Here is a 23,377-nt window from a genome sequence, read left to right as displayed (position 1 = left end):
AAGAGAGATGTAGAAACGATAACATTTAATTAGAAAGGAGGAAGGGTCCAGCGTCTGGTCCTGGCTGCGTCACTGGAAGGAGAAGTTGGTGCCGGGCAGCCCCCCGCACCACTGGTTGATGAACTTGAGCACGTCCTGGCAGGAGGGGTTGTGGGACACCTGCAGGAGAGGGCGGGAAAGTCAGGGCAGGTAGGGACCAGGCCAGGCTCTCGAGGCCCCCCCCCCACACCACTCTCCCTCTCACCTTGACCGCCATCAAGAACTTGTTCCAGCTCTCCTTGTTGGCCTCTTTGCCGGGGCGCTTGAATTCCACCTTGTTCCGCAGCACAGGGTAGCCTGGCAAGGGGCACGGAGATGAGACCAGTTGGGGAGGCTGGGCTGGGGTGCAGCTCTCCCCCAACAAAGGCAGCTCCCTTGGGAGCTCCGCTGGGGCAGGGGCAGCTGCTGCCCCTGGGCTCTGCGCATGGAGATGGTGTGGACCCCCTCTCTGGCTCAGGCTGGGAGGCCTCCCCAAGAGACTCGCAGAAGACCAGCAACCCCGACTGAGGCTCAAGGAAACACACGTGCAAGCAGCTAATCTCTCAGTGCATGGAAGGCAGGCAGAGATGATTTGGGTATAAAATAATGCATGGCATGGGGGACAGAGGAAAGTTTTTCTCCCTCTCTCACACCACCAGAACTTGTGGACGCCCAGTGGAGCTGAATATTGTTAGATTCAGGAGGTGGAGCATAGTTAAAGTGTGGAACTCCCTCCTGCAGGAGGCAGCCGCGGCCACTAAGCTGAACGGGGCAAATTCATGGAGGAGAAAAAGGCTCTCCAAGGCTCCCAGCCACAATGGCTCTGCTCTGCCTCCACAGCTGGAGACAGGGATGCATCTGAATCCCAATTTATGGAAATTGCAGGAGGGGAGAGTGTTGCTCTGGCGCTTGAATCTGTTTGGCTCCTGTGAGAAGAGGATGCTGGACTAAGTGGGTCCTTGGCCTGATTCAACAGGATCTTCTTACAGGACGGGGGCACAGCAGTGGCCACCCCCAGCCAGCCAGCCAGCCAGCTGGGATGCAGGGGGCAGGGCTGGGTGGCCCCCAGGGTCCCCTGCGAGGGTCCTGTTCCCCTCACCTGTGATCAGGCAGGGCAGGGAGCGCACGCCGGTGCTGGCTGCCACCAGAGAGGCCTCGTAGGTGTCGCGCTCGTCGCGGGGCAGGACCTGCTCCAGCCGCTGGTCCATGGAGACGGTCAGGACCCAGTCGCGGGTCTCCTCACGCTGCTCCTCCTGCCATGGGGGGGGAGTGCAAGGGCCTCTCAGATGCAGGCAGGCCGCAGGGCAAGGGTGGGGTGCGGGGCTGCCTTCCCCTCTGTGTCCCCCCAGGGAGCACCTTCCTTCCCCCTCCCTCCCCCCGGCTGTCGCTGGGCACCCACCGAGACGTGCTGCTTGGCAGGCAGTGGCACCTCAAAGGGGATGTCTGTGTTCTGGAAGTCGGAGTGGTCCAGGGCGTCCAGAGAGCCCTCCTCAATCGCCTAGGCAGATCAGACACAGGAAGGGCTTTTTCTGACCAAGGCCATCCCCCCCCCCAAGCCCCATTCCCAGCCCCCTCCAAAGGAAACACTCACGTCTGTCAGGTCCAGAAAGTGGTTCAGGAAGATGAAGGCCATGTTCTCCCACCCAACGCCCTGCAGGGAGACGGGGGCGGCGTGAGGGGCTGCTCTGGCTGCCAGCTGAGGGATGCCAGTCGGGAGGGCAGAGGGGGTATTGGGGGCAGCCCAAAGCACCAGAGAGGCACCAGCTGGTTGTGCTGGAGGTCCCAGGCTCCACCCTTGCCTGGCAGCCGGATCAGAGGGAAGGAGCCACCTCAGAGCAGCAGCGCTCGAGCAGCCGCTGAAACCTCGAGATTGGGCAGGGGGTAAGAATGGGGGTGCCGGGGGCAGGCGGGGGTCCTCATCCTGCCACAGCACCCGCTGGGGGGGAATCGGTGAGGGTGGAGGAGTTGAATGGAGCTGCAGTTGCTCCAGGGTCCTTTCCGGCTAGGGTGCTGCCACTGGGCCCTGGCGGCTGCTCTGGAGGGAGGTCTTTGGGCACAGGGGACCAGGAGAGGCCGGCTCCAATGGCCGCTGTGTGGCTCAGAGGGTGGAAGGAAAGGCCAGTGGGAGATTAACAGTCTCTCAGGTTCCCAACTGGGCTTGGCGCCCCCCAGGGGAGGATGGGACTGACTGGCCAAAGCCCCATCCCCAGCCTCTTCCCCCAGCCTGGCTTCAGCTGCCCGCCGGACCCAGGCGCCCCCTCTCCCGCCTCTTGCCTTGGCTGCCGACCCGGCTTCATAGAAGGCCTTGTCTGCGGGGATGAGCTCCGTGTGGCGCAAGAGGGCGATGGAGAGCTTGGCTGCCACCGTGTCCTGAAGGCAAAGGGACAGTCGTCACCCTCCCTCCCCATCGCTCGGATCCCACCCCACTGGCCTCCCGCCTGGGAGGAAGGTCCCCCGGACCCAACTGGCTGCCGCTGGCCCTCGGGAGCAAAGGATTCTGGGCCAGGGGAGAGCTGCGGCACAGGATGTGAACCTCTTTTCATATATACGATATATTCATGGGAGGAGAAGCAGCTGAAAGTCTGGCTCTTTCCTCTCTTCCTCTGGGGAAGGAGGAAGTGTGGATGGGAGAAAACCAGAGCTGAGGGCAAGGCCTTCTCCCCGCTCTTTGGGCCTCTCTCGTTCTCTCACCAGCTGCTTGATGCTCTGGGCTGCTGACCGCGTGGCATAGTAGTGCGCCACCACCAGCATGGTCTCAAACTCCTCGTGCGCCGGTGTGTTTGCTTCGCTGGACTTCACAATATTCTCACACTGTGGGGAGAAGGGACCGCTGGGCTTGGCACACAAGGCAGGGCAGTCGGGGGGGGGGGAGCCCTTTGCTGCCTTCCATGGGAGGGCCAAGAAATGCAAGCAGCAACTGCAACTGCTGCATTCCCAGAATCATGGAATTGCAGGGTTGGAAGGGACCACAAGGGTCATCTAGTCCAACCCCTGCCGTGCAGGAATCTTTTGCCCAAAGTGGGGGCATTGCAGGGGGTTGGGCTAGATGACCCTCAGGGGTCCCTCTCCAACTCCTTATTTATATCACTCTGGTACAGGATTTTCTGCCTCCCACAGCAGGGGAGGTACCTCCATCTGGCAGGCCTACAGAGGTCCCCATTTGGCCCAGAAGGCGGTTCAGCCCAAGCGAAGACGCAGTGGAGAACCTTAAACTGGGAGGGGGACCCAGGATCTGCCCCCCAGCCCAAACCAGATCCCAGCCCCTGTCCTGAGGCACTTTTGCAGCTGCTGCCGCCGCTCTCACCAGGTTGAAGAGCACATCTCGCAGGTCGGCCCAGCTGTGATAGGCCTCTGGGCAGTTCATGCCAGGCACATTCACCATCTCCACAAAAAGCCGCTTGTAAATGTTGAAGTTCTGAGGGGAAAGGAAGGAGCGAGAGGGGCAGCGGGGGCAGCTCAACTGAGACGGGACCCTGACCTGGTGGGGGGTCTCTGCTCTGGGGGGCAGGTGCACCGCCTGTCCTGGGTGGGGCTGCCCCCTTGCCCGCCCCACTGCTGCAGGACCCACCTGTCATTTTGATCTCTTTCACTGACCATGGCAGCCTGGGCTGGCACAGCCAAGCTCCCCTTTGCCCCACCGAGAGGAGAAGCCAGAAAGGCCACCAGCCCCCTCTGCCCTGCCCTTGCGTGGGTTGGGCAGGCTTCATTTTGCCTGTGCCTCTTGTGACTCAACCCTGGCATGGGCACAGGCCAAGGGCTGCCCGGCCAGGCTTCCCATAGGCAGAGCCCACCGCAGGTCTCCACTTACCTGGGCATTGGAGGGAGCGCCGTGCTGGACGTAGAGGCTCAGAGCTTTGTCCCAGCAGCCTTCGCGGATGAGGTGGGTGGCATAGAGGGCCACATACTTGTGCAGCACCTTGTAGTTCTGCAAGGGGGAGAGGAGGACGCACGGTGGGCTCCGAGGGGTGGAGGCCAGGCCCCTTCTTGGCTGGTGGGGCCCATGCTCAGCATTTCCCCTTTCCTGGGGTTGGGAGAAGGGGCAGACTGGCCAACCCCTCCCTGCAAGTGACCCAGGCTCCCAGCTGCTGTGGTGTGGGAAGTTGTAGGCCAGAGGCTGCGCCTCCTGCAGCCCAGAGGAGGGAGCCTTCTCCCAGCCCCTTGATTGTGGGCCTTTGCCCCACATCCCAGCAACTTGCCTGCCCCACAATAGCGGGTGGAGACACCGGCAGTATTGCTGGGTGGGAGCTCTTGGCTGCAAGAGAAACCGAGGCAGGTTTGCTGCTGAAGGCAAGCCCCCCCCCCCATCCACCCCTCTGGGTCTCTGCCCCATACCTGCTTGGCAGCTGTCTCCAGGCACTTCTCCCACTGCTCCCTCTCCACGTACATGTCGAGGGCAGCCATGACATCAACTCCCACCAACTGCCGGAGGGGAAAGGAAGCGCTGACCAGATGGGCCAAACCAGCCTGGGCCTTGGTGGGTGGGCAGCCTCCCCAAAGCCACCTTTTGTTCTGGCATGGAGACCCCCTGGAAGGCCCTGACCCTGGGCTTGGCTGGTTAACCACGCAGCTCTTCCCATGGCAGGTCTCAAAATCCACCGCCAGGGACATGTGGGGCAGGTTGGGGGTCAGTTCCTTAGGAGGCTCTTTGAGAAAGCTCACAGCCATTTGCAACCTGAATGTGTGGGATGCAGAGCCCCCCGGGGAAGAAGAGGGGCTGGCTGTGCGTTTGAAATCCCCCCCCCCCAATCTCACCGAGTCCACCTTGCCCTGGTCCTTGAGATAGTCCTTGTAGTGTTGATCCACGTACTCCTCGTACCTGGCGCAGGGGAAGGGGCCGTCACTCGCAGCCGGGCAGAGAAGGGCCCTTGCAGCTACCTGGGGCCCAACCCAGCCTCTGGGCCCCTAAGTGAAGGGCCGGGCCCTCTGGAGCAGGCAGGAACCCATCCAGCACGGAGGGGCAGCAAGGGGGCACCCCACCCCATGTGCAGCTCTTCAACGGCTCAGGACTATGAACCCAGACCCTGCAACTGTCAGCCAAGCTCTTCTTCCTCATGAGAGGTCCAGAGGGTGGCAACGTAAGAAGGGGCCTTTTCTGTGGTGGCTCCCCAATTGTGGGATGCTCTCCCCAGGGCGCCTCACTGGGTACCTTCACTACAGATCTTCAGGAAACAGGCAAAAGCAATCCTCTTCTCCAAGCCCTTTGGCCTTAAGCTATCTATGGGCTCTCGCAGGGTGTTTTTTACATATTATTTCAAAGGGGTGTGTGCGTTGTTTTCATTTAAATGTATTTATGTGGGATTTTGTTCTCTGCAAGTCACTTTGAGTTGTCTTTGGCAAGAAAAAGCAACCAATTAATAATAGTACAGTGGTACCTCGGGTTAAGAACTTAATTTGTTCCGGAGGTCCGTTCTTAACCTGAAACTGTTCTTAACCTGAAGCACCACTTTAGCTAATGGGGCGTCTTGCTGCCGCCGCGCTGCTGGAGCACGATTTCTGTTCTTAACCTGAGGTAATATTTCTGGTTACAGATAGGTAGCCGTGTTGGTCTGCCACAGTCAAAACAAAAAAAATTCCTTCCAGTAGCACCTTAAAGACCAACTAAGTTAGTTCTTGGTATGAGCTTTCGTGTGCATGCACACTGAAACAGAAGTTGCCAGATCCTTCTATATAGTGAGAAGGTGGGGAGGGGTATTACTCAGAAGGGTGGTGGGAATGGGTGATTGGCAGATAGCTGTGATGAGCCTGTTGACGACTCTTAACGACTGCAATAGGTTTTACAGGAAAAAGCAAGGGGTGAGAAGGTGAAAAATGGCTTTGTCATGTATAATGAGATAAGAATCCAATGTCTTTGTTCAGACCAGGTCTCTCCATGGTTTTAAGTTTGGTAATGAGTTGCAATTCAGCAGCTTCTCTTTCCAGTCTATTTCTGAAATTCTTTTGTAGTAAAACAGCTACTTTGAGATCTTGTATAGAATGTCCTGGGAGACTTTTGTTTTAATATTTCTGGGTTAGCGGAGTCTGTAACCTGAAGCGTCTGTAACCTGAAGCGTATGTAACCCAAGGTACCACTGTGGTAGTAGTAGTAAATTAAACTGCTATACTGCCCTCAGGGTGGTTTACAATAATAAAAACACAAAAATACATAACATAGTAAACAGTGCAACACCCCCCAGTTCATAAGGCCATAGGCCAATATTTCATAAATAATAAGAGCAATAGGTCAGACACTCTGAGCTGGAAGACCCTGAGGCCCACCTCAGCAGCCCTGGCTGGCCTAGAGGGAAGGGGCTTCCTGGGGGATTCCCCCCCCAGCCTACCTGGGGTCCAGCTCCTTGGCCACCCGCTTGGCTTTGTTCCACTCCTCTCCCTCCATGAAGGCATCTATGGCTTCCTTGATGAGGTCCAGGTTGAGGTAGAGCTCAGCTGCCTGGGAGGGCAGAGGTGGGGGGCTCAGTCGGGGCCAGGAGTCTGGAGGCCCCCCCCATGGTTCGTCCCAGGCCAGCCCCCTCCCCCAAGAGATGCCCAGCCCCTGCAGATCCTGGCCCTTCCCTTACCACGTTGAACTTCCCAATGCTGACCAGCTGGGGCCCCACCAGCCGCATGACCTCGATGCTCCGCGGCTGGCCAAGGAACTTGATGGACAACTCCGCCGCCTGCAGGGAGGGGGGAGGCACAATCACAGACCTGTGGGGTGGGAAGGGTCCCCAGGGTCATCTAGTCCAACCCACTGCACCGCAGGGATCTCAGTGACAGCATCCCGGACAGACAAGCGCCCAATCTCTGCTGAAAGTCTCTGGCGAAGGAGAGGACACCGTTTCCCAGGTGAGTTGGGCCCTCTGGCTCCAGAGGCCCCCATGGGGCCTGGCAGGGAACGGATCCTGCAGCGAGAGCAACACGCACCTTCATCCAGCACTTCTCCATCAGGGGGTTGTTTCCGGGGTCCCGCACCTTCAGGTAGCAATCCACGGCCCGGGCAAACTCGCCCGCCTGCTCCCACTCTCTTGCCTGCTCCAGGATCCCCTCCACGCCCCTGCCGGCCAACAGCACCAAATCAACGTCCGAGGACGGGGGGAGAGGAGGAGGAGAGCTCGGGGTCCCTGCAACCCACCCCCCAAAAGAGCAGACTTGTGGAGGGCGGCTCTTCACTGACTTCAGGAACCTTCGCCCTGGACAGGTTCAGGGGGTTTCAGGGCAGGCTCTCTGCCATGCCCTCCTCGGCTCCCTTTTCATTTCTGCCGTGTTGGAGGCTTGACATTTTTGTAAGCTGCCTTGAGTCAAGGTGGAAACAATTACTCCCAGAACTGGTAAGTTGGAAGGGTCCCCCAAGGGTCATCTAGTCCAGCCCCCAGAACCGTAGGGCCTGCAACTAAAGCCTCCCCGGGCAGCCACTCATCCCATGGGTTGGGGGCCACTGCGGTATCCTGGATCAGGCAGCCTCGGTGGAGGAGGGGGCAGTGCAGTTGCTGGACCCCAGAGCAGCAGCTGGGTGCAGGCCTTTAGCTGAGATTCCTACCCTGCCGGGGGCTGGAGTCCCTTCCAGCACTATGGTTCTAGGCCGGGGACTGGACCCCTGGGAACAGCTGGGCAGCCGGGCCACGTGCCCCCCTTCCCCGCCCCCCGGCTTTGCTTGCCTGGGCCCTTTCTTGGCCACTTCCTGCTCATACTCCTCCTGCAGCGCCTCCAGGTCCCCCGGCAGGAATTCCTTGCAGACGCGCAGAGCGTCACTCCACATGGCAGCCTCCTGGAGAGAGAGCCAGGGCAGGGTCACAGGATCCCCTCCGGCCTCAGCGTCTGGGGAGGAGGGAGACACCACGCGCCACCTTGGAAGGCGGCGTCCCCAGAGCAACGGTGCCCTGCGAGAAAGGACCTCTGCCAGGGCCCAGAGCCTGGCGCATGAACCCTCCCCGCCCCACCAGCCCGCTACCTTGTAGTGCTTCACAGCCAGGTCCAGGCGCTGAGCCCGCAGCAACAGTGCCTCGGCCTTCTGGAACTCCTTCTGCTTGAAGGCGGCGTCTGCCTGGCCCACCAGCACAAGGACCACGCTGTCCGGGTCGTGCGCCTCAGCCACTCGCTGAGCGGCCACCCAGTTCTGGGCATGGGCGTACCTGGGGGAGCACACAGGGTCAGGGCGGGAAGGAGAGGCGGCTGGGAGAGGAGCCACAGAGGGCATCCTCCCAGGTGGCCCAGCCAGGCGTCTTGGGGGGCGGGGGCGGCACTCACATCAGAACGGCCTCCTTGGGCTTCCCGGCCTTCACAAACTGGACTTCAGCCTCCTCAAACTTGCCCTGTGTGCAGGGGGCGGGTGGATTAGCCTCTCTCTCTGCCCAAGAGAGCAGCTTCCCCACCCGCCTTCCTGGCAAGGCCTCCTCCTACCTCGTCCTCCAGGAAGGAGCCGTATTTGAAGTGGACCTCTGGCAGCTTCTGCTTCAGGGAGAGCCTGGCCAGCTCAAAGGCAAAGTCAAACATGCTGAGGGGGAGCAAGGAGAAGATAAGGGGCTGGGGAGTGGAGTCACGACCCACAGGCCCCTGCTGGGAGGCGGCCCCAGGGAGGACAGGGTCACGGGGGCCACCGGTGGGTCTTGGAAGGACCCTGCCCTACCCAGCCATGCCTGGTGCAGCAAAGCTAACTATGAGGGGCATGTGGGCAGAAGACGGCCCTGAAGCCCTTCTGCCTTGGAATCACAGGGCTGGAAGGGACCCCTGAGGGTCATCCAGCCCAACCCCCAATGCGGGACTCGCAGCTGAGGCCGTTTACTCACTTGTTGTCGGCTGCGTGGTCAATGGCCATTTCCAGGAGCCCAAACTTGTTGAGGAGCTTCACGGCGGCCTCCCCGCCAAGGCTCTTCGCCCACAAGAAGGCCACATGCTTGTGGGAGTTGGCCCCACCGTGAGCCTTGGCCACCTGTCTTGGACCAGGGCAGAAAGGAGGCCACGGGTCAGCAAGGCTCCCACCCGCCTCTCTCTGTGGGGTTTGCAGCCAAAGCACAACTGTGTTTAGCGAGATGAGCAGAGGGCGAGAGCACAGAGAGTTCTGAAACTCCCCAGAAAGGACCCTCTGTGTGACCCACTTCCCTTGCCTCCTCTGGGCAGGAACTCTGTAACCAATAAGATAATCCTTTAACTTCCTCCCGCCTCTCAGGAGACTGTCTTTTCACCATGCTTCCAAGCTAAGGAAATGTGCTTTGCTGCAGCTCTTTCTTGTGCATACTGCTTTGCTGCATTTGCTGCCTGCACTGAGTAAGGAAACCTGTTTGTTTGTTTGTTTGTTTGTTTGTTTGTTTGTTTATCTTGCTAAAAACGAATGGCTCATTCTCTGCAACAGGGGTGAAGAGATGGAGGTCAGCAGACCATAAATAAAGGGGATAAAAAGATGCAATCACCTAATTCCTAAGCTTTAGCAAACTGCAAAACCTTTAAGTGTTTTACTCTGCTAAAATGCTTCACAGCCCATTGACGTTTTGTATTTCTGCCACACACATAGGATAGGAGGGTTTAATCTACGAATTAAACCTCAATCCTTCAGTTATGCTGTGAACCACCCTGAGAACTACAGGCATATAGCAGTAAACACATAATAGTAATAAATAAATCCCCCCAGGAGTAAGCCTGTACAGGACAAGGGGGGGGGACAGGACACGGGAACCAACTTGCCTCCCTTTGGGCAGCCTAGAGCAGAGCTAGCCAAACTTTTCATGTTGGTGGCCCACTTCTTAGACATGCATCATTTTGCAACACAGCAGTTCAGTTTTCCTAGCAAACTGGAGGTTAACCTCACCCCTTTCCAGCCCCAGGAGGAGTGTGGGGAGCCTCTGCATGACACATCTACACACCGCAGCCACTGGCGTAGCTCACCCTACTGCCACCTGGGATGGACGGGCACACGCACGGCTGGGAGAGAACACCCAGGGGGCGGCACGGAGGGAGCACAGCTGGGGAGGAATGCTGCCCCCACTGCTGCTGCTTCTCCCCTCCATCGCTTCCACCCCGCGGCAAGCCTGGCCTGGGAGTGCACTCAGCCTGCTGGTGCTGAGCCCTTGTGCAACACACAGCCCGGGGGGGGGGCAGAAATATGCAGCCCCTGCCTCTCCCCTCCCCTGCTTCCACACAGACACCCACAGACACAGCCGGTCAGGAGTGGAACGGCCTGGCTGTCATATGAGGCTGGGAGAGCGGTGCCAGAGCCACCTCCCCCCCCCCAGGCCTCCATCATGGCCTGGCCCCGGCCTCAGCCCTCTCGCCCAGCCCAGAGGTGGCACACAGTGCAAGTGCAGGCTGAGAGGAAGAGCCGCCGCCACCAGCAGCCCAGAGGGCAGCCGGGTGCAGCTTGGCCTTGCCTCTCTGGAGCTGTGCCACCCTCCCCCCAAGGGCTGCCCAGTTAGCTCCGCTGGTGAGTGCAGCAGACCCGCTAACACGTCGCGACACTCCCTTTGGACCGCTCTGGGTCAGAGCGATGGCTCAGCCCACTGCCCCCGTGGAGCAGTGCATGCTGGGAGCTGCCCTTGCTTACCCGGTAGGCTTCATCCCACATGCTGTTGATGCGGTACATGTTGACGCTCGCCTTCCAGTCCTTGGCCTCCAGGTAGTGATATTCCGCCTCCTGCAGGCGCCCCTCAGCTTCCAGCTCCTGGGGCACAAAGAAGCCAGTGACGCCCCTTGAGCCTGGCTCCTCCTTGCCCCCCTCCCCGCCTTCTACCTACCTTGCCCAGGTGGAGGTGAGTGTCGCTGAGCAGGTCCTTGTGGTACTTGCCCAGCAAGCGGATCATCTCGTCGTACATCTTGCACTTCTTGTACATGGTGATAGCCAGGTCCGGCTCGTCCACCGTGATGAAGAGCCTGGGGGGGGGGGCAGAACTGGGCACTGAGGGCGAGGCCCCCGAGGAGGAGGGTGTGGGCCCCCCCGCCCCAGCAAGGAGCCTGCGCAGCACTCACCTCTCGGCCTCCTTGTACTTGCCCTGACGCTCCATCTCCTGGGCCTGCGTGATGTACAGCACAGAGACGTCCTCGGGCCGCATGCACTTGGAGGCCAGCTGCAAGGAGAGTCGGGGCTGGGAGCAGGCGCCAGAAGGAAGGAGGGACCCCCCTCCCCCCAAGAATGCCCGCCACTGGGGCAAACAGGGCCAGCCAGTCCAAATGCCACCCCTTCCTTCCAGAATAGAGGGAGACCCTGCAAGGTCTCTCAGTGCTTTCATTGTGATTTCTGCCCTGCAGGGGGCTGGACTAGATGACTCTGGGGGTCCCTTCCAACTCTACCAGTCTATGATTCCAGAGGGCCTCAATAGCTGCAGCTCAAGGAACAGCCAAAGGACCCCATCCGTGGCTCCTGCACTGCTGCCATGAAGGCCTGGCTGTGGATCTCTGGGTTTTGAGGGCCACCTGCAGCCGGAGCCCCGAGTGGGATGAGCCCCCCAAGCAGAACCCCTCACCTTGTGTGCCTGCTCCCAGCGCCCCGCCTGCGTGTACATGTCAATGGCCTCCTTGCTGTGGTCTCCCTTGACGTACAGATCCTCCGCTATCTGGAGGAGGAAGGAGGCTCCTGTCAGGATCCTGCCCACAGGACAGCTGCTGGTGCTGGGGGCGCTAGGGAGGAGGCTCTCACCTCATACTCCTGCAGGGCGGCATAGTGCTGGGCGACGCGGAGGTAATACTTGCTGGCCGTCTTCTTGTCCTGCGTCTCCAGGATGTAGACGGCCTTCTTCCACTGCCGCGCCCCAATGGCTGCCTCAATGGCCTTGATGGCGCACCTAAACCGTGGAACCGAGGCATTGGAAGGAGGGCCCCCCAGGCCACCCCCCCCCCCGCAAGGCAGGAATCACCTGGAAGAGGCCAGGCTTCTCCCCAGGGCCAGGTTCCCACGGCAGGAGAAAGGAGCCCAGGCAGGCCCTGCCAGCCGCAAGGGGGGGGGGGAGAGGCTGCAGGGTGGGCAGGCAGAGGGCCCCCCACCCCAGCTGCCTTTGTACCTGGCCTCAATGTAGTGGTTGATGGCAGCATCCAGCTGCTTCTGCTGCACCAGGTGGTCCCCCCAGGCCTCCTCCAGCTTCACCACCTCGGCGGGGAAGACGGAGCGTGCCAACTCCACAGCTGCCGGGAGGGGGAGACGGAGACATGGGCAGGCAGCCTGGGGCCAGGATGGGGCCTGGCCCAGGACTAGCACTGAGGCAGCCAGGGCTGGGGAAAGCGGGGCAGCCAGCCTGGGCAGGAGGGGCCGCAGCTGCAAATCACAGGCCAGACCCAGCAGCCTCCACTGCTGTTCCTCCTCGGGATCAAGGGAGGGAGAGCTGTGCCCAAGGACTCGGTTGGCTTCTTTTGCCTCCTTAAGGGGAAAGGGTGTTGGTCAACTTTAAATAAATGTATGAAATGCCCGCCCACCCACTGGAGCTGGCCAGGGGAGGCCCCGCAATACCTTTCAGGAAGGAACTGCCCTTGCGGTAGCACTCCAGGGCCCTCTGGGGGTTCCGGATCTTCTCAAAGAGCTCCCCAGCCTGAGACGGGGAGGGAACAACAGGTGGGTCTTTTAGAAAGGTGAGCGAGGGGCTGGGGTGGTGCGCATGCCCTGTGCCCAGGGGCGAGGGTAGGGCCAGCCGGGGCAGGACGCTCCGCATGCCTTCTGAGGAGTCTGCCTGCCTCCTCCCCTCGCTGCCTTACAACTGAGGAGGAGGCGGCAGGCAGACTATTTGGGGCAGCGCAAAGCCTGCCGGCACCCAAGCCACCGCGTCACTCCCGGGAGAGACACGTGGCTCGGGTGCACTGCAGGCCCCGCGGTGCATGCTGCCCGGTATTTTGTCACCCCCCTCAGTGGTGCCACCCGGGGCACCCGCCCCCTCCGCCCCTGCCAGAAGGGCTCCGGGGTGGAGCAGGGAGTGAGTCTGCAGGCGCCTGCATCTCCCCTCCAGGCAGCTTCTCTCGGCCCTCACCTGCTCAAAGAGGTCCCCTCGGATGAGGGCCGTGGCGATGCGGTTGACCAGGTCGGTGTTGCCCAGCAGCTCCTCGCGGCCCGTGGCCAGACGCGCCGCCTTGGCTGGCAGCCCTGCTTTCAGGTAGAGCCCGATGGCCGCCTGCAGGTCCCCCTGGCCCTCCTGCACCTCCGCTGCCCGCTCCTCCTGCTGGGTCTGCAGCAGCCACTCGTAGTAGCCCTGGCGCAGCTTCTCCAGCGCAGGGTGGCCCTGTGGGCAGAGGGAAGGAGGGTGGCAGCACACAAGGGGCCTGGCTGCGACGGCTCCCAGTGGCCCCCTCCCCAAACACCTGCCCCCCTACCTTGGCCTCGGCCACCGAGATGCACTCGTCCCACATGTGGAGCTCCTGATACATCTCCATGGCTTCCTCCACAGCGTTCTGGAGAGAGGAGAGGAGACAGCCCAGCGTGAGGGGGGCATGGGGGACTCTGGAGCTGCCCACAAACGACCCCTGCCCACTTCTGGGCTCACCTGCTCCAGGAAGATCATCTCCGCCAGCTTGTAGTTCTTCTCCAGCATGGCCAGGCGGACACGCACCTGGTAATAGTCTGTGCCGTCCCCTCCCTGGAAGAAAGCGGGCAGCTCTCAGCCAGGTGGGACGCCAGGGCAGGGGGAGGAGGAGGGGGCTCTGCCGTGGGCAAGAAGGGCAGGGCAAGGGGCAGCACAGGCACCTCCTGGCAGGGAAAGGGGCTGCGGGACGGAGGCGAGGCTGGGGAGGGGCGGGTCAGGAGCACAGAGGGGCGCAAAGGGGCAGCCCCCCCCCCCCCGCCCCGGGACCCACTCACATATTCCTTGGCCACTTGGTCGGCAATCTCATTGGTCTCGTGGAGGAAGCGGGCCTTGGAGACGTGGCCCAGAGCAGCAAAACACCTGGGGGGGGGTGGGGAGGGAGAGAGACGCTGTCATGGGGGTCATGTGACAGTTTCTGCAGCCTGAATCTCTTGCAGAAGCAGCAATGGGGAAGGGTGTGGGGCAGGGTCCACTCGCCCATCCTTGCCCCACACAGAAACACGACTGAATGGGTGACATGGGCAGAGGTGCTGCTCCCTTTGGAGGTGAGGATGAGCAGAGTCCCAGGACGCCTGGTTGGCATGTAGAACTAAGCAAGGCCGATTTCTGCTGCAAGGGGGCAGAGAGCCGTGAGGAATCCCCCAACCAGCCCACAGGCTGCTGCCTCACTGCCCTTGGGCTGCCAGCTGCTCTCTGGGGCCAGCCAGGCCCCTCCCCCCCTCCCCACAGACCTCTCTGCAATGTGCAGCTGCTTGGCCTCCAGAGCCAGGCGGCTCAGCGTCTTCCACATGGCCTCCGTCTCGGCAGACATCTCCAGCGTCTCCAGGAAGGCAACAGCCCTGGGAGTGGAAGGCAGAAGGGGGTGAGGATCGGGGCCGCTAACAGGGAGGGGGAAGCCCAGCTGGACAAAGGAACTTCCTCCCCCCCCCCCCCCGCCATGAATTCATTACGAAAGCTTTTTTAAAAGTTCATAAAGCTTTTTTGAATCATGCAGTAAGGGAAGCGGTGTATGAAGTATGGGGGAAATGTAAAATTTTATGAGAACAAAAAGCACCCTGGTGGCTCAAACCCACTGGAGGAAATATCCTTAAAAAAGCAAATATGAGAAAAGACTGTGTATCTTCTAAAGAATTATTAATAGCAATAGATCATGAGTTGAAATTAAAGACGTTTGAAGATATAAGAGGATTATTAACTGATTGTTTACAATACCATCAACTTAATGATATATTTAAGATGATCCTAGATAAAGGTTTTCTATACTATATGTGATCATATAGTGAGGTAATACTCCACAATTCATAATAATAATAATAATAATAATAATAATAATAATAATAACAACAACAACAACAACAATAATTTTATGACTTCTACCCCACCCATCTCTCCAGCCAGATGGGCAGCTTACAGGAGTCTATCTATCCCTTGGTCTCCACCCCTTCTGTTTCTTCCCATATTGCTCCATCTCTGCCAAGGCCTTGCCAGGGACTGTTCCCTGGCCGGTTCCAGCTTCCTGCTGGTGACGCAGCCCCCTCCCCCCGGACTCCAGCCGCCCACCTGTGGTAATCGCCGTCGTCGATGGCGGTGCCAAACTCGATCAGCCCTTCGTCCAGGGTGTAGGACACAGTGTTGACCCCCTCGGTCACGATCACCTCCGTCTTGCCGTTGCTCCTCTCCAGGTCCACGATGTCACCCTGCCGGGAGCCAAGCCCCAGCCTTTAAGCCCTGCCTTCTGCCCCACCCGGGGCCCTCCCAGCCCTTCGGGACAGAAGCCGCCTCACCTTCATGGGGAACATGGTCACTCGCTCGGGGGTGTCGATGTTGTACCACACGCAGAGGCTGTTCCGGTTCTGGGCCACCACGACGTCGCTCCCGGGGACCCACTGCACGTAGGAGCAGTAGCTCAGGATGGTGGTCTTGGTGGCGCTCTCGATGTCGTAGAGATGCAGCTGGGGGGGCGGGGGAGAAGAGGCAAGGGATCAGCGGAGGTGGGGAGGGAGGCACGTCCGCCGGCCTTCTGTGCTTTCAGCCCCCCCTCCACCCCTGGCCTCCCGCTCACTTTCATCTTCTTGTCCCGGAAGAGCAACTTGTGCCCGGTCTCATTCAGCTCTAGCCAGTCAATCTTGCTGTCGTGGCCGACGGTGCCAATATTGTAGCTGCCCATGAGGTCCACTGAGAGGAGGCAGAGAAAAGGCGGGTGGCTCAGGAGAGGTGCCTGGGGCAGCCTGAAGCACTGCCAGGGGGAGGGGGAGTTTTGGGAAGGGGGTCCTCGCTCACCTGTCGCTATTGTTTTGATGTCCACCAGGTAAGCCAGACGCTTGTTTTCCTCCATTCCCTGCTGCCTCCTTTCATTGATGCGGACACTGGGAGAGAGAGAGAAAGGAAATAATACATGGGGGGGCACTGCTCCCTCTTCTTCTTCTTCCCCATGGGAGAAAGAGGGCCTCCTCGCTCACCTGATGAGATGGGGGTTCATAAACTCAGTGCGCACGGAACCCAGGATCTCATTGCTCCCATACTCCACCAGGGTCAGCTCCCCTGCGTTGAATATCATGCAGACCTAGGGAAAAGGAGAGGTTGGGAGAAGGAAGGAAGGAGCCACCCCTGCCCCACAAAAGAGGCCCTGCGGTGTGGGGAAAAACCCCCAGAGCAACCCAGGGGGCTACCCTCCCCCAATACCGCTGCTCTCCTTGCAGACCGGCCAGAACCTTCATCCTTGGAAGGAAGGGAAAGGCTTCTCCTTGTACTTCTGCAGGCCCTGCCAACTTACATTCTCATTGTCGAAGAAAAACTTCTCATTCCCGCCAGATCCCTGCCAGGCGACCTGAGAGAGACAGGGGAGAGGGCAGGTGCCCATGAGCTCCAGGCCAGGCACACCACCCCTCAGCAAGGCTGCCCCATCCCCCAGCCCACATCCCACCAAACAGACCCAGAGACCCCCACTGCCCTCCCACCAAGCTGTGCATCAGCCAAGCCGCCCCACTTGTCTGCAGTCCTCTGGGCTCTCTGGGAGCACGCTGGTGCTCTCTTGCGTCAGGAGCCCATTGGGAGCCTGCCAAATTCTTCCCCACAGGCCAGGATGCTCACCTCGCTGAGCTTGGTGGAGCTGAGGTCCCCCAGGAGCAGCGTGTCGGAGGTGTGAGCCACAAGGTAGCGCTCCTTCCCCAGGATCTTCACCTCGTCAATCTCATAGCCATAGTGGGATTTCAACACCACCCGCATCCCGGTGGAGAGGTTCTTCACAATCACCTAGGAGAGGGGGATGGGTGACACAGCTCAGATCCTCTCCTTCCTCCCCTGGCACACACAAGGGCAGCTTGCAGCGGAAGGAGATGGCCGGTCCCTTCCCCACTCTGCAGCCCAGAGGAAAGCAAGGCTGGCTGGCAGGAGGGGCAGAGCAGCTCTTGGGCCAGGAGGAGGCAGCCCCCTTCCGAGGAGACAGGTGCTTCCACAAGATTCCTGTTTCTAAAAGATGCTGATGGAAGAAATTGCATTTCATGTTTGTGTGCATGGTTGTTTCCTTAAAGAAAATGTATGTTCCAAAATATTTGGTTGAGGACCTTCAAGGATAAACAAGTAGAAAAGGTGGGATTTAATAATAATGATAATATTAATAATAATCATAATAATTTTATTATTTATACCCCACTCCTCTAGCTGGGTTTCCTCAGCCACTCTGGGCAGCTTCCAACATATATAAAAACATGATAAAAACATCAATCCTTAAAAGCTTCCCTAAAAAGGGCTGCTTTTAGATAGTTCTTTATTTCCTTGGCACCACAGGGAGGGCACCACTACTGAAAAGGCTTTCTGCCTGGTTCCCTGTAACTTTGCTTCTTGCAGTGAGGAAACCAGCAGAAGACCCTCCGAGCTGGACCTCAGTGCCTGGGCTGAGCGATGGGGGGGGGGGGGGAGACGCTCCTTCAGGTATACTGGACCGAGGCTGTTTAGGGCTTTAAATTTGAGTCATATGGGAAAATGCCAAACAGAAGAAGATTCCTGTGGCACCTTAAACATTATCACCCTGGTGGTGGCAGGAGTTTCTGTGGGCTCCAGCCTGGAAAAGCAGAAGGGACTGGAAGTGAGGCTCTTCCCTTGCCCCAGTGAGCGAGAGGGAGAATGGCCAAATGAAGCCTGAGGGGCTACAGTCCATTCAGAAAGATTTACTTGAACTACATCAGCAGAAGAGTAGTGAGTGCATTTTAGTTTATGAAAGACAGAATCAATATATCAAAGAGGAAAACTAAGTGCTCATAATACGTAATTGCATCTTGAGAGGAGATTCTAAGAAATGATTAAGTAGCTATTACATGCCAGGTTCACAACATACAAGATTATAATGAATCCTACAATGGCCCAGCTAAACTCTGTCAGCCCTCTCATTAATAAGCTGACTCCATGATCCCAGCTGCCCTAATTAGTTTAATTAGCTGCCTTTGAGTTTAAGAGAAGAACATAGCTACCAATCTAGAGTCAAATCCCAGGGAAAAGGCTCCCGGGGTCTTAGATGTGTGCCACAGGATCCAGAAAAATCCAAACACAATATTAGTCGAGGCAAAAAGCAAAGAAAGTAATGTTTTAGAATGAAAATAGTGAAGCCTGAACCAACTGAAATTGGGTGAGAGAAAAGGACAAATAGGAATGCAGAAAATCTGGGGTGACAAAGGAGGATCAGGAAAAAAACTGCACTCAGTGCTACAGCCTGAGACTTCCTCAGAAAGGGGTGGCTTTTGAACAAAGCTGGATCGGCATCTTTCAGAGATTTGGAGCCCAGCTGGCCCTTCCTTGGAGTTCTTGCTTTGATCTTGCTCCTCCAATGGCTCTTACTCATTTTGAGTCAACCTTCTTGGGCCTGAATATTTGGCTCATGAACAGTTTTGGATGGACACAGCTTTTATTTTCCCGAAAATTGGCTTGGACCACACTAACTATTTAATACAATTTTTTGGCACAGAGTGTAGCCCCTGCAGTTTGCTCATCACTCTTTCAGCCCCTTAGCAAATCAAGGACCTTGCTTGCATCTTGATCTGCAGCAAAACTGACCTTTGCTTAGAGAACATTTTCTTACACTTCTCCTGAGTAAGAGAAGCAAGGAGTGAAAGGAGCAGGACAGGCCTTCCTCTGGGCTACCTGCCCTCCCTCCAGCAGCCCCCTCCCCCTTCTTCCACCCCACAGTCCATGGCCAGAGCCCACCACTGCAGCCAGAGGTCACTGCCCTACGACTGCAACACATACCTGGCTGGGCCCCACGTAGGTCATCTCAAACTTGTTCTTGTAAATGCTCCTGCGCAGGCAGCAGTCAAACTGCTCCACTCCGCCACAGAGGGTGCCCTGCAGGAACAAAAGCCTTTTCAGCCCACAACCCCTCAGGCCCTTCCTGCCCGCCAACCCGAGACGCCCTGCAGGGAAGCTGCATCAAGCGGGCACGATCCGGCAGGGAAGGCCCCACTCACCGCGCAGAGCCGCGAGCCGTCCCGCTTCCAGGCCAAGGCGGTGATGGTGTAGAGGTGAGGGATCTCCTTGGGCTTGGCTTCCTCCCAGGCACTCCGACGGGGACTCCAGTTCAGCACCCTCAGCCTGGGGAAATCAAGGGGGCAGGCAGTGAGGGTCCGAGGGGGAGCAGGCCTGCCCCCCAGCGCAGCGCCCCTCCCCCCGCCCTCTGGCTCAGCCGCACCTGTCAAAGCTGCCAATGACCACGGACTGGCCCCCAGGGCTGGCTGCCGCCACCGTGAACTCCTTCTCGGAAGAGTCCCGGCTGTAGTCGAAGGTCTGGATGACGTGGCCCTCCTTCCCGTAGGCCACCATCTTTTTGTCGCAGCCGGCGGCCACAATGCTGTTTGAGGCCCAGGCCATGGCGTAGGGGGGGCAGGGGTGGATCACCAGCTTGCCCTGTCCAGGCACCAGGAGCAAGAAACAGGGAGCAATGAAAAGCCGGAGGGAGAAAGAGATCTGCTCCCCCTGCTGCTAAAGCCAGCTGAGACCCCTAGGCAGCGGCAAACTCTCTGCTCTCCCCACCTAGCTCAGCCAGGGGGTGGGGCTGCAACACCTGGCCTTTCGCTTCTCTGAATGCCAGGGGAGGCCTGCGCTGCACCACTAGGTGCAGGTGGGAAACCAGGGGGGCAGGACTTTAGTGTGATAGTAGGCGTTGCTGGAGGATGGTGGGGGCAGCCTTGCTGGGACTAATCTCCCCCCGCTTGGTACAAGCAAAGAGCACACAAGGGCTTTGAAACAAGTGTGAGAGAGAGACCCCCATGAGCTCCCTGCTGAAAGCAGCCCCTCCCCCCACCTCGGCAAAACGGCTGCTTGGGAATAATTCTCCCCTCTCAACACCACCTCCCCAAACTGAAGGTGCTCTCTAGGGCCCTTCCATGCCTCAGAGGCAGCCAGTGTGACCAGTCTCCTTAACTGGAGGTTTTTAAGCAGAGGTTGGGTGCATTTTGTGCATTGCAGGCCTAGATGACCCTTGGGGTTCCTCTCCCTCTATAATTCTATGACTCCCCCTGCCCTGATCTAGGTGGGTGGGGAAGGGGCTCCTGAGAGAAGAGAGCCTGCCTGCACCTGTGACTCCCCAGAGCCTTCATCGTCAAAGAAGTAGCGCACGATGGTTCCGTCTGCGTGTCCAGAGAGGATTCCCTTCCCTGAGATGCTGTGCGGCAGCAGGAGGAGGAAGACAAAAGGAGGTCATCAGGGAGCCCCAGCGGGGCCTTGCCCTCAGGGCAGAGGGACTTGGGGGGTCAGGGTTGCCCTGTGGGGCTTCTTCACCCTCCCACACTCACTTGGAGGCCAAGGAGACGACGTAGGAGTCTGTCCCATAAATGGTGGATGATTTGTTGGTCTTGGTGTTGGCCAGGCGAACCTTCCAGAGAGATAAGTCTGGTCAGCCTTTGATGTGCAAGGGAGCAAAGCGAGAGAAGAGGCGCCTCCAAAACCCCCCACTCCCTCCAGGGCAACAAGCCAGGGAGAAGACGGAGCCCCAGGTGGCGTCAGGGCCAGAGGGAGGGTCTCCTCCGCAGGAGGCTCCAGGCGGGCTCTTTCCCATTCCAGGAGCTAAGAGGTGGAAGCCCGGCAGCCAGGCCCCTCCTACCTTGCCCTCAACAAGCCCAAAGACGATGGTGTTTTCCTCCGGCCACAGCAAGCAAGTCACAGCGCTCTGGTGGGGAACAGGGCGAAAAGAAGGGGGTCAGGAGGAGGAAGGCAGGCAGGGAGGAGGCCCAGCTCCACCTCTGACGGCTGCTCGAGGAGGAGGAGCTGCAAAGAGGCACCTGGCTCCTCTGAAGGTGGTGTCTGGAAGAGGAGGCTTCTCTCACAGAGCCCTTTTGATGCTGCCCCCTCCCCTCCAGCCCACAAGAGAGTGGGGGTCCTGCCCAGCAGAAAAAAGGAGGACAGGAGAGAAGAGAGGAGAGACTTTGTCTCTGAATCATGTTGGGACCAAGACTGGTTCTCTGCGCTTGGCCTTGGCTTGTCTGGACTGAGCTTTATCTGCAACCCTGTTGGTGAGTTCTTGGGTGAAAGGCTCATGTTTTCTGTAACTGGGAACCACCCTGGGCACATCCCCTGGAGTTTGATAACTCCCAACTGCCCAGTAATGAAAACCTGGAGGTGAGGAGGCCCCAACAGCAGCCTTGAGGGTCTCCGCAGGCACATGGAGACTGCGTGCTGGGTCTTACCGTCTGAATGAATTTGTTGCAGATCACCTTCTTGTCCCCCCTGAAGAAGAGCAAACAGAGAAAGAGTCATCCTCAAAGACCACTGTGGTTCCAGGAAACATGTCACAGGGCTGCTAAGGCATCCCACCGGATCATATAATGCAGAGCATCTAGCAGTAAAGAACACTGCGCCCCCTCAGCTCTGCCCCATAGCAAGTGAGGCTCCGGAGAGGAAAGCAAGCCTCCATCAGCCACCTGGGCTATGAGTGCAGGAAGGACACTACAGAAAAGGCCACTGTGAGAGCAGAATGCTGGACTCTTCCATCCTCTTGGGATGGAAAGGGGGTGGAAAGAAGTGGGGAAAGGGGCCACCCCAGGTTGATCTCCCCACACCATGCAAAGACTCTTACCATTCCTCCCCAATCTTGTAGACGAAAATTATGTTGTCCGTCTGCCCAACAGCAATCTTTGTGGAATCTGGGGAGAATGCCATGCCCTTCACCACATAGCTCTTCCTGCCATACTAGGGGACGAGAGGACACAGGGATAAAGGCGGGAGGGAGGACCCATTCTGAGATTCCACAGACTCACCTGCCATCGTTGCCACAGTGAGTGGTCGTGCGTATTTGGTTTAAGTTGCTTTGCAACTTTACTTGCTACTGCCTTCATCTGTCACTGAAGTGTCCCTGGGTTTGGGAGGGCTTTGGGGGTTCATTCTGCCCCCTCCAGCAGAGGGTCAGGGCAGCCGAGAGCACACATGTGTGGCGGCAAGCTATGAGTTCAGGAGCTGCTCTTGACCTGACGGCTGGGAGGCGTCAACACCTTCATCCCACAGTTTTGTGTTGCCCAATGACAGTTTTGCCTTTTGACCGGCTCCAGGTACAGGAAGACCCAATAGCTCCAGTGCCATTAAACACTTTTCTCCTGGTGTTGCTTATCAGCTGAATTACTGCCACTTGGGTGAGTATTTGTGTGAATGCGTGAGTGTTTCAACCTCTTGGTACCAATGCATTAATGTATACTTGACTATATGAAATAAATGTTATATGAGAAGTGTATAAACCCAGATCTGGTCTCCGATGTGTCTTACTGAAAATCCTATAACATACGGGATATCACTTGTCTCTCTGGATTTCAAAAGAACCAAGTTACCACGGTTTGGTGACACTAGAAGCATTTTTAAAAATTCTGTTTCTGTCCTACCTCCCAAAGGAGCCCAGAGCTGGCCAGCAAGGCTGCTTGTCTCTCCCCACCCCCTGGGGCTCAAGACTGACCCCACAGGCTCTGCAGCAGCCCCTTCTGGAGGCCAGGGATGGGGAGCAGCCCTTGCCCTCCAAGGGTTGTTGGACTCCAAACTGCCACCAGCCTGAGGTGTGGGGCACAGCCAGTGGGGGGGGGGGGGGACGGACAATGCAGTTCAGCCATATCTGGGGGGGGGGCACCCTGGCTTAGGGCAAGTCGCCTGCTCCGTGTGTCTCTTTCCTTAAGAGGCTTGAGGCAGGACCTGTTCCCCGGAGGCTCTGGGGGTCACCCCCCCCAACAACGACCGGGGCTGTTAAAAGGGCTCAGCTGCCAGAGCCATGTCTCCCGGGGGCTCCGATGGCGGCTCCCCTTGGGACTGAGTCGCGGGGGGGAGGGGCAGCGCTGGCTGAGCTACCTTGGGGTCGGTGGGCTTGGTGGAGAACTTGTCCCGCCGCTCGCCGTGCTCGTCGTAGAGGAGGACCACGCGGTCCACGGTGCAGACGGCGAACTTGGCGTTGTTGGGGGCCCACGCCATGCACGTGACCTTGGCGGCCCCATCCTGGGAGGAGGAGGAGGAGGAAGAGGAGGAAGATGCCGAGGCTCAGCGACGCCGCTCAGGCCGGAGCAGCCACGGCAGGCGCCGCCCCCAAGAGGCGCCCCCCGCCCCGGGACCCCCTTCCCCGCCTGGCCCGGCCCTCTCTCCGGAGGCTGATGCCCAGCGGGCCCCCAAGGGTCCAGGGGCCCCACCTGCGGGGTGAGCAGGGTCCGGACGTGGCGCAGCTGCATCGCCTTCCCGTCCCCGCAGGCCGCGCGGCGTCTCCGCCCGTTGCCCCAGCAACCGCCCCGGGAAAGCGGCCGCCTCTGATGACGTCGACAGCGCCGCGCGGCGTGGCCGGAGGAAGGGCGCGCCGAGGCCCAGAGATCAACTAAAGGGCAGAGTGGCGCCCGCCCCCATCGGGAGGGGGATTTCCGGGCTCGGGCAGGAGGAGCTGCTCGGGGCGGGCGGAG

General features: G+C 58.9%; 1 protein-coding gene across 4 annotated transcripts; it reads right to left on the bottom strand.

Annotated features, from left to right (window-relative positions):
- Nucleotides 1-8: 8 nt before the first annotated feature.
- IFT172 (intraflagellar transport 172) lies at nucleotides 9-23,257 on the bottom strand. 4 transcript variants are annotated; one of them, XM_028725394.2, is made up of 48 exons: nucleotides 23,117-23,257; nucleotides 22,785-22,928; nucleotides 21,538-21,650; nucleotides 21,149-21,188; nucleotides 20,566-20,631; nucleotides 20,258-20,337; nucleotides 20,040-20,127; nucleotides 19,156-19,370; nucleotides 18,935-19,058; nucleotides 18,717-18,812; nucleotides 16,569-16,730; nucleotides 16,252-16,305; nucleotides 15,938-16,041; nucleotides 15,759-15,844; nucleotides 15,541-15,653; nucleotides 15,263-15,430; nucleotides 15,039-15,175; nucleotides 14,210-14,317; nucleotides 13,754-13,838; nucleotides 13,440-13,532; nucleotides 13,270-13,347; nucleotides 12,930-13,178; nucleotides 12,419-12,497; nucleotides 11,976-12,096; nucleotides 11,615-11,759; nucleotides 11,442-11,531; nucleotides 10,948-11,045; nucleotides 10,716-10,851; nucleotides 10,526-10,642; nucleotides 8,778-8,920; nucleotides 8,392-8,485; nucleotides 8,239-8,303; nucleotides 7,943-8,123; nucleotides 7,650-7,759; nucleotides 6,919-7,048; nucleotides 6,573-6,671; nucleotides 6,336-6,445; nucleotides 4,771-4,834; nucleotides 4,351-4,437; nucleotides 3,827-3,943; nucleotides 3,323-3,433; nucleotides 2,710-2,829; nucleotides 2,293-2,388; nucleotides 1,610-1,669; nucleotides 1,418-1,516; nucleotides 1,118-1,271; nucleotides 245-336; nucleotides 9-159 (listed from the first exon to the last, which is right to left on the bottom strand). In XM_028725394.2, exons 1-48 carry the CDS (start codon nucleotides 23,153-23,155, stop codon nucleotides 70-72), a joined length of 5,250 nt encoding a protein of 1,749 aa, XP_028581227.2. In that variant the 5' UTR covers nucleotides 23,156-23,257; the 3' UTR covers nucleotides 9-69. The 4 variants fall into 4 exon arrangements, with proteins under 4 accessions (XP_028581227.2, XP_077782766.1, XP_077782765.1 ...); XM_077926640.1 differs by lacking the exon at nucleotides 1,418-1,516; XM_077926639.1 differs by lacking the exon at nucleotides 2,293-2,388.
- Nucleotides 23,258-23,377: the final 120 nt, after the last annotated feature.

The sequence above is a fragment of the Podarcis muralis genome, chromosome 3, assembly GCF_964188315.1.
Source record: "Podarcis muralis chromosome 3, rPodMur119.hap1.1, whole genome shotgun sequence".
NCBI lineage: Eukaryota > Metazoa > Chordata > Lepidosauria > Squamata > Lacertidae > Podarcis > Podarcis muralis.
This window is presented reverse-complemented; position numbering and strand designations above follow the sequence as displayed.